Source organism: Oncorhynchus keta, chromosome 1, assembly GCF_023373465.1.
Source record: "Oncorhynchus keta strain PuntledgeMale-10-30-2019 chromosome 1, Oket_V2, whole genome shotgun sequence".
NCBI classification, from domain to species: Eukaryota; Metazoa; Chordata; class Actinopteri; order Salmoniformes; family Salmonidae; genus Oncorhynchus; species Oncorhynchus keta.
Genome location: NC_068421.1, coordinates 1969647 through 1979928, shown reverse-complemented (window position 1 = coordinate 1979928; position 10282 = coordinate 1969647). Strand labels below are relative to the sequence as shown.

At 45.4% G+C, this 10282-nt stretch overlaps 1 protein-coding gene across 1 annotated transcript; it reads left to right on the top strand.

The window, feature by feature from the left end:
- Positions 1-213: 213 nt before the first annotated feature.
- Positions 214-3983, top strand: LOC127909156 (adhesive plaque matrix protein-like). The gene is made up of 2 exons (XM_052469177.1): positions 214-234; positions 2136-3983. Exons 1-2 carry the CDS (start codon positions 214-216, stop codon positions 3981-3983), a joined length of 1869 nt encoding a protein of 622 aa, XP_052325137.1.
- The last annotated feature ends 6299 nt before the right edge of the window (positions 3984-10282 follow it).

Sequence of the window (10282 nt, the reverse complement as noted above, 5' to 3'; positions counted from 1 at the left end):
CATTTTTACGGCCTTCCTCTGACACCGCCTGGTATAGAGGTCCTGGATGGCAGGAAGCTTGGCCCCAGTGATGTACTGAGCCATACGCACTACACTCTGTAGTGCCTTGCGGTCGGAGTCCGAGCAGTTTCCATACCAGGGAGTGATGCAACCAGCTCTCGATGGAGCTGTAGAACCTTTTTGAGGTTCTGAGGACACATGCCAAAATCATACATGGATTCACACGCTACAACGGTACACTAGCAGGTTGTAACTGGAGACAGTATCTCTCCGTGTTTCAGTCAATGGTAAATTGATTCCACTCCATTGACTTGTCTGTATATTGCTTCTTCTACACAAATCATTCCTTTCCTTTCTCTTTTACGAGTGTATCTAAGGGATATAGATTGATAGAATCGGTGAGCATTTGTATCGGCGCTATGTTATCAACAGTCATTTATTTGATGTGCATGCTACTCCTATTGCCTTCTCATAAGTATGGCAATCACACACTACTGTACGTTCTCTTGTGTCGAATTCCACTAACGCTCAGTGCTTTTCATAATCCACCCTGCCACACTAAAACACACCATGTATAGCCGTATTCCCAAGATGTCCAATGTCATGTTACAGTACTGATAAAAGTTAATGAGTTTCCATTGAATGGTTTTCTCCAGCCTGACTGTGGTACACTCTGAAAGGCATGTCCTATATGTCATGACAGTCACATACTGATTACTGCCTCTCCTCCCAAATGACCCACTTTGTGGTCACATCCCCTGAGCACTAATGTCACGTTCATGTCATCAGTGACGTCTGTTCTTCACACATTATACTCTATGACCTGGGCAGCCTGTAGCATCACACATTTCTACCATATTCTATTGTTATGAGTCTTGTTTTGGAGGCAAAACTGAGCCATGTCCCCTTAGATAGGCCAGCTGCAAAGTCATAATTGGCTACATTGTACCTTAATTCACCAATCAGGTCGAAGGGAGGAACAACAACCCGCAGACACGTGGAATGATACATGTGCATTAGGGTTAGCAGTGTGGTTAAGGTTAGGGTTAGGTTGAAAATCAGCTATTGACCACTCTGCAGAGCTGCTTCCAGAACAAGATTTAAAAAATGTTAACAAAGCACATCAGTAACAGTATGCATGCATTACACATGCAATATGTGTTGTGTGTGTGTGTGTGTGTGTGCGTGTGTGTGTGTGTGTGTGTGTGTGTGTGTGTGTGTGTGTGTGTGTGCGTGTGTGTGTGTGTGTGTGTGTGTGTGTGTGTGTGTGTGTGTGTGTGTGTGTGTGTGTGTGTGTGTGTGTGTGTGTGTGTGTGTGTGTGTGTGTGTGTGTACTGTATGTGTGTGTGTACACTATGTGTTGTGTGTGTGAGTGTGTACACTATGTGTTGTGTGTGTGTTGTGTGTGTGTGTGTATGTCTGTGTCTGTGTCTGTGTCTGTGTGTGTGTGTGTGTGTGTGTGTGTGTGTGTGTGTGTGTGTGTGTGTGTGTGTGTGTGTGTGTGTGTGTGTGTGTGCGTGTGTGTGTGAGTGTGTGTGTACTGTATGTGTGTGTGTACACTATGTGTTGTGTGTGTGAGTGTGTACACTATGTGTTGTGTGTGTGTTGTGTGTGTGTGTGTGTGTTGCGTGTGTGTATGTTGGTGTGTGTGTGTTGTGTGTGTGTATGTTGGTGTGTGTGTGTGCATGCATGTGTGCGTGCAGGTATTGCAGAGCACTCTAACGTCACGTTAATTTGCCGTTCCACATCCCCACCTCCCTCCACTCTGTCCCTGTCATCAAATCTTTATGTGACATTTTCACACCTCCCCAGTCTCTGACATACACTCACTCTCACACACACACACACACACACACACACACACACACACACACACACACACACACACACACACACACACACACACACACACACACACACACACACACACACACACACACACACACACACACACACACACACCATCTGCATTGTTTGCTGTTTGGGTTTTATGCTGGGTTTCTGTATAAGCACTTTGTGACATCTGCTGATGTGAAAAGGGCTTTATAAATACATTTTATTGATTGATTGTATTATGTGTGTGGTTGATGCAGCCGCACAACACGTAGACTTAGTGCACCAACCACGGCCAACAGAAGCCAACCACGCCCAACACAAAACAACCACGCCCAACACAAAACAACCACGCCCAACACAAAACAACCACGCCCAACACAAAACAACCACGCCCAACACAAAACAACCTCGCCCAACACAAACCAACCACGCCCAACACAAAACAACCACGCCCAACACAAAACAACCACGCCCAACACAAAACAACCACGCCCAACACAAAACAACCACGCCCAACACAAAACAACCTCGCCCAACACAAACCAACCACGCCCAACACAAAACAACCACGACCAACACAAAACAACCACGCCCAACACAAAACAACCACGCCCAACACAAAACAACCACGCCCAACACAAAACAACCACGCCCAACACAAAACAACCACGCCCAACACAAACCAACCACGACCAACACAAAACAACCACGCCCAACACAAAACAACCACGCCCAACACAAAACAACCACGCCCAACACAAAACAACCACGCCCAACACAAAACAACCACGCCCAACACAAAACAACCACGACCAACACAAAACAACCACGCCCAACACAAAACAACCACGCCCAACACAAAACAACCACGCCCAACACAAAACAACCACGCCCAACACAAAACAACCACGACCAACACAAAACAACCACGCCCAACACAAAACAACCACGCCCAACAGAAGCCAACCACGCCCAACACAAAACAACCACGCCCAACACAAAACAACCACGACCAACACAAAACAACCACGCCCAACACAAAACAACCACGCCCAACACAAACCAACCTCGCCGAACACAAAACAACCACGCCCAACACAAAACAACCACGCCCAACACAAAACAACCACGCCCAACACAAAACAACCACGCCCAACACAAAACAACCACGCCCAACAGAAGCCAACCACGGCCAACAGAAGCCAACCACGGCCAACACAAAACAACCACGCCCAACACAAAACAACCACGACCAACACAAAACAACCACGCCCAACACAAAACAACCACGACCAACACAAAACAACCACGCCCAACACAAAACAACCACACCCAACAGAAGCCAACCACGCCCAACACAAAACAACCACGCCCAACACAAAACAACCACGCCCAACACAAAACAACCACGCCCAACACAAAACAACCACGCCCAACACAAAACAACCTCGCCCAACACAAACCAACCTCGCCGAACACAAAACAACCACGCCCAACACAAAACAACCACGCCCAACACAAAACAACCTCGCCCAACACAAAACAACCACGCCCAACACAAAACAACCACGCCCAACACAAAACAACCTCGCCCAACACAAAACAACCACGCCCAACACAAAACAACCACGCCCAACACAAAACAACCTCGCCCTACACAAACCAACCTCGCCCAACACAAACCAACCACGCCCAACACAAAACAACCACGCCCAACACAAAACAACCACGCCCAACACAAAACAACCACGCCCAACACAAACCAACCTCGCCCTACACACACCAACCACGCCCAACACAAACCAACCACGCCCTACACAAACCAACCTCGCCCTACACAAACCAACCACGCCCAACACAAACCAACCTCGCCCTACACAAACCAACCTCGCCCTACACACACCAACCACGCCCAACACAAACCAACCACGCCCAACACAAACCAACCTCGCCCAACACAAACCAACCACGCCCAACACAAACCAACCACGCCCAACACAAACCAACCTCGCCCAACACAAACCAACCACACCCAACACAAACCAACCACGCCCAACACAAACCAACCACGCCCAACACAAACCAACCACACCCAACACAAACCAACCACACCCAACACAAACCAACCACACCCAACACAAGAGTAAATGTTGCGCTGTGTTCAAACTGTCAGCATTCTTCAATAGCAGGAAAGAAAAATGACGTAAACAGACAAAACATTAAAACATATGTGTCAAGTGTTGACTATATCTACATACAGTGTGTCATTTCAGAATGTGAAACTGATTTCTCTTTTAGCTTATAGAATTCATGTTTTCTGATAAATTTCAATCAAATATCTTAAGATGATTCTATGAGTTTGCACATCAGCTTCAGCAGTTGACGCACCTCTCCGATGGATGAAGGGTCTACATATCTTTTACCGGAGGCTGCCTCTGCATATGTAAGCTGGCAGTGAGGCTGAGGTATGGTCTGGGGTAACCTCCTGTTGGACTCTATTTGTCCTGCCCTTAGAGTACTGTCTAGGGCTGTGAAGGGATGTGTGGAGCTGAGCTGAGCTGTGTCCGGCACCTCTCGGCTGAGCTTGCTGGTTCTGGCACCACTGGACTGAGTTGGGTTGGTCCTGGTACCGGGTTGGCTGAGCTTGGTTTGGTTCTGGCACCGCCAGTCTGAGCTGGTCTGTCCTTTGTCATTTATGATTGTCCTTTTTTTGTTAGCTAGGTTTTGTAGCTAACAGCAGGTAGCCAGTAGCTAGAAACTCTCTTAGTAATTCAAAAGCAATGTGTAAACAACTGTTAGCTTGTTAGCGTGTTAGCTATCCAGTTGAGTGGTCAGGAAAAAAAAAATTCTGATGTATTCTCTTCTCTGGTTTGAAATTTTATCTTCCACTCGACTATTTTTCTGAAACGTACTCTTCCTCTAAATCATTTGAAATATTATATAGTACTAGATATTAGCAGCTCATACATTTTACCAACCCTTCATGGAACATGGAACCCTCCCTCCCTCTCTCCCTCCCTCCCTCCCTTCTCTCCTCTGGCTAAACTGAACCTCTTCTCTGTCCCAACCCTTTAACAGAGCCTTATCTCAGCCTCTCCTCTGGCTAAACTGAACCTCTTCTCCTTCCCAACCCTTTAACAGAGCCTTCTCTTCAGGGCCCTTCTCTACATGGTTCTCTCCTACCGTTTCACAGGGGACATTCTGACTTTGTTTTTAATTTCAAAACGTTGCCTCGGACCGAAGAGATCAACCGGAGCCCATTTCCATGTGACCTTCCCAAACAGGGGGCCCAGGGAGACAGGCTCCTGATTAAATCGTTATCATTCCCTGGAAACGCAGAGCACGATTGAATGAAGCTGTGTCTACAGTGTGTTCATGACACAGACATCTACACTCACTCTATTAGATACCCAGCTTCAGGTAGAGGTTGGCCTTTAACTCAGATCAGATTACCTTCCTTTAATCTGAACGTAACCACTGAGGGGTTGGTGGACAACTTCCTGCTACCGAGGGAAACTGCATCCAACTCCCTTGGCCCTTGGATAACCAATTTAGTAAACATGTTTCACAATAATTGGTGTGGAGCAATGTTGTACTTAAATACAAAATGCCCTCGTACCTCCATTCCATCTCTCCAGTTCTGGTAGACATTGGAACTGTAGAATAAGGAAGTTACCCCCAGTAGGTAATATAATAACAGACCCAGACTCACATCTGACTGGGAGATATCAATCAAAGTTAACAAAGGAAGAATTAACATCTGGAGGCTATTGTCTGCTGTCACTGATGTGTAGGCTTCACCTCCCCTAAAACAGATTGCCAGTGCCTTTGTCGCTGCCTCTCTATCCCTCTCTTTATCTGTCGCTCCTGCTCTTTTTCTCTGTCGCTCATGCTCTCTCTCTCTGTCGCTCCTGCTCTCTCTCTCTGTCGCTCCTGCTCTCTCTCTCTCTGTCGCTCCTGCTCTCTCTCTCTCTGTCGCTCCTGCTCTCTCTCTCTCTGTCGCTCCTGCTCTCTCTCTCTCTGTCGCTCCTGCTCTTTCTGTCGCTCATGCTCTCTCTCTCTGTCGCTCCTGCTCTCTCTCTCTCTGTCGCTCCTGCTCTCTCTCTCTCTGTCGCTCCTGCTCTCTCTCTCTCTGTCGCTCCTGCTCTCTCTCTCTGTCGCTCCTGCTCTCTCTCTCTCTGTCGCTCCTGCTCTCTCTCTCTCTGTCGCTCCTGCTCTCTCTCTCTCTCGCTCCTGCTCTTTCTGTCGCTCCTGCTCTTTCTCTCTGTCGCTCCTGCTCTCTCTCTCTGTCGCTCCTGCTCTCTCTCTCTGTCGCTCCTGCTCTCTCTCTCTGTCGCTCCTGCTCTCTCTCTCTCTGTCGCTCCTGCTCTCTCTCTCTGTCGCTCCTGCTCTCTCTCTCACTGTCGCTCCTGCTCTCTCTCTCACTGTCGCTCCTGCTCTCTCTCTCACTGTCGCTCCTGCTCTCTCTCTCACTGTCGCTCCTGCTCTCTCTCTCACTGTCGCTCCTGCTCTCTCTCTCACTGTCGCTCTTGCTCTCTCTCTTTATCTGTCGCTCCTGCTCTCTCTCTCTCTGTCGCTCCTGCTCTCTCTCTTTATCTGTCGCTCCTGCTCTCTCTCTCTGTATCTGTGAATCCCTCGTTCTGTCGCTCCTGCTCTCTCTCTCTCTGTCGCTCCTGCTCTCTCTCTCTCTGTCGCTCCTGCTCTCTCTCTCTCTGTCGCTCCTGCTCTCTCTCTCTCTCTGTCGCTCCTGCTCTCTCTCTCTCTGTCGCTCCTGCTCTCTCTCTCTCTGTCGCTCCTGCTCTCTCTCTCTCTGTCGCTCCTGCTCTCTCTCTCTCTGTCGCTCCTGCTCTCTCTCTCTCTGTATCTGTGAATCCCTCGTTCTGTCTTCAGTCATACACATTGGCTGAAAATGTGTCTGAACTTCCCAGCACACGATTACAGTGTTATTGTTGTTACAGTGTTGTTGTGATTTTCCTTTATGATCCTAACCTCATATGGCTTCTGAGGCTTGAAGATGAAATACACCCACTGGGTGGGTTGATGTAGAGCACAGTTGATTGAAAACAGCAATTTTGGTTGTTGAAAGTCATAGTAGAAGGTAATGTACACATGTGTCAGTATAGAAAGGTCTGGAACACCTAGTCAGTGAACATTATACAGCAAGGTCTGGAACACCTAGTCACTGAACATTATACAGCAAGGTCTGGAACACATAGTCACTGAACATAATATAGAAAGGTCTGGAACACCTAGTCACTGAACATTATACAGCAAGGTCTGGAACACATAGTCACTGAACATAATATAGAAAGGTCTGGAACACCTAGTCACTGAACATTATACAGCAAGGTCTGGAACACCTAGTCACTGAACATAATATAGAAAGGTCTGGAACACCTAGTCACTGAACATAATACAGAAAGGTCTGGAACACCTAGTCACTGAACATTATACAGCAAGGTCTGGAACACCTAGTCACTGAACATAATATAGAAAGGTCTGGAACACCTAGTCACTGAACATAATATAGAAAGGTCTGGAACACCTAGTCACTGAACATAATATAGAAAGGTCTGGAACACCTAGTCACTGAACATAATATAGAAAGGTCTGGAACACCTAGTCACTGAACATAATATAGAAAGGTCTGGAACACCTAGTCACTGAACATAATATAGAAAGGTCTGTAACACCTAGTCACTGAACATAATATAGAAAGGTCTGGAACACCTAGTCACTGAACCTAATATAGAAAGGTCTGTAACACCTAGTCACTGAACCTAATATAGAAAGGTCTGGAACACCTAGTCACTGAACCTAATATAGAAAGGTCTGTAACACCTAGTCACTGAACCTAATATAGAAAGGTCTGTAACACCTAGTCACTGAACCTAATATAGAAAGGTCTGGAACACCTAGTCACTGAACCTAATATAGAAAGGTCTGGAACACCTAGTCACTGAACCTAATATAGAAAGGTCTGGAACACCTAGTCACTGAACATAATATAGAAAGGTCTGGAACACCTAGTCACTGAACATAATATAGAAAGGTCTGGAACACCTAGTCACTGAACCTAATATAGAAAGGTCTGTAATAGCTAGTCACTGAACATTTATGTCACACTATATCTCTCCATCTGTCATTTTATCCTTTAGACTAATTTTCTTCGGCAGGTGAATTAATTTGTTTATAATAAAATAATTACAATTCCCCCATTTATTTGTATCTCCATATATCTCTCCACTATCTATGCCTCCCTCTCATTTCCTCCTCTCCACCTCTCCCTCCATCTTTCTTTCCGTCTTTCTCTCTCTCTCCTCTATCTCATTTTCCTACACATCATTTACATGTATAGTATTCATATCCTGTTATTTTTCTCCATCGGAGGTGTCTCCTCCAAGCTAAATCACCAGAGGAAGAAGGGGAAGATGCTAGAGGCGAGAACGCTTCATCCTTACATCCTGTACTCTTCTCTTAATTAAGATAAACAAAAGTTTCACTTTCCTGAAACTCTTCCACTCTGACAAAAAAAAAATCAAAGAGAAAACTTTTGATTGTAGTCATTAAAGTGTGTCCCATGTTGCAGAAAGAAAACCTGTTGTTTTTAGGTCTCAGTTTGATAATGTAAGGTGGATATGTATTATTTACTGAAGACATAATTATTCAGTCAAATGAGCAGATTCACCTTAGTGGCTTGGTCCCATGTGTATCGTGTTTGTTACCTATAATTGTGTATTTCTTCTGATAAAAAACGCATAACAGTAGTCCAACAATTTTTACCTGATACCTGAAATGTCGACACACATTTTTATACATTTTGGCCTTTGCTCTTCTTTGTGGAGAAAACTAAGTTTGTGTTTGTGTGTGTATACCTGAATGCGTTTGTGTTTAACTGTGTGTGTATGCATGCATGTTCACCTGTGTGTGTGTGTGCATGTGTGTTTACCTTTGTGTACGTGCGTGTGTGTTCACCTGTGTGTGTGTGTGTGTGTGTGTGTGTGTGTGTGTGTGTGTGTGTGTGTGTGTGTGTGTGTGTGTGTGTGTGTGTGTGTGTGTGTGTGTGTGTGTGTGTGTGTGTGTGTGTGTGTGTGTGTGTGTGTGTGTGTGTGTGTGTGTGTGTGTGTGTGTGTGTGTGTATGTGTGTATGTGTGTGTGAATGCTTACCTGAATAGGAAGTCTGGCTCTGGGGAATTTTGTCACCTTGTTATTTTACCACACAAGAGAACATTGGGCCTCCATGAGTACATGGCATTTTGTCAGCCACATATGTGTAACGTAGATACAGTGAGTCTGGAAGCAAGTGCAGTGTGACTTAAATGATAACGAACATGGAACGAATACAAAACAGAAGAAACGTCTAACAAGGAAAACAGAAACAATACAACATGATGACTGACAGAGCAGAGTGCTGGATACATGTTAAGTAAACCAGTTAGTAATGAAGTCCAGGTGTGACTGATGACTGACAGAGCAGAGTGCTGGATACATGTTAAGTAAACCAGTTAGTCATGAAGTCCAGGTGTGACTGATGACTGACAGAGCAGAGTGCTAGATACATGTTAAGTAAACCAGTTAGTAATGAAGTCCAGGTGTGACTGATGACTGACAGAGCAGAGTGCTAGATACATGTTAAGTAAACCAGTTAGTCATGAAGTCCAGGTGTGACTGATGACTGACAGAGCAGAGTGCTAGATACATGTTAAGTAAACAAGTTAGTAATGAAGTCCAGGTGTGACTGATGACTGACAGAGCAGAGTGCTAGATACATGTTAAGTAAACAAGTTAGTAATGAAGTCCAGGTGTGACTGATGACTGACAGAGCAGAGTGCTAGATACATGTTAAGTAAACAAGTTAGTAATGAAGTCCAGGTGTGACTGATGACTGACAGAGCAGAGTGCTAGATACATGTTAAGTAAACCAGTTAGTCATGAAGTCCAGGTGTGACTGATGACTGACAGAGCAGAGTGCTAGATACATGTTAAGTAAACAAGTTAGTAATGAAGTCCAGGTGTGACTGATGACTGACAGAGCAGAGTGCTAGATAAATGTTAAGTAAACCAGTTAGTAATGAAGTCCAGGTGTGACTGATGACTGACAGAGCAGAGTGCTAGATACATGTTAAGTAAACCAGTTAGTAATGAAGTCCAGGTGTGACTGATGACTGACAGAGCAGAGTGCTAGATACATGTTAAGTAAACCAGTTAGTAATGAAGTCCAGGTGTGACTGATGACTGACAGAGCAGAGTGCTGGATACATGTTAAGTAAACCAGTTAGTCATGAAGTCCAGGTGTGACTGATGACTGACAGAGCAGAGTGCTAGATACATGTTAAGTAAACCAGTTAGTCATGAAGTCCAGGTGTGACTGATGACTGACAGAGCAGAGTGCTAGATACATGTTAAGTAAACCAGTTAGTCATGAAGTCCAGGTGTGACTGATGAC

Excerpts from the sequence above, each read along its gene's own strand:
- LOC127909156 (XM_052469177.1), top strand. The coding sequence starts at position 214 with ATGGATTCACACGCTACAACG. Across the intron at positions 235-2,135 it reads TGGATTCACACGCTACAACG|AAGCCAACCACGCCCAACAC; the intron begins GTACACTAGCAG and ends CACGGCCAACAG.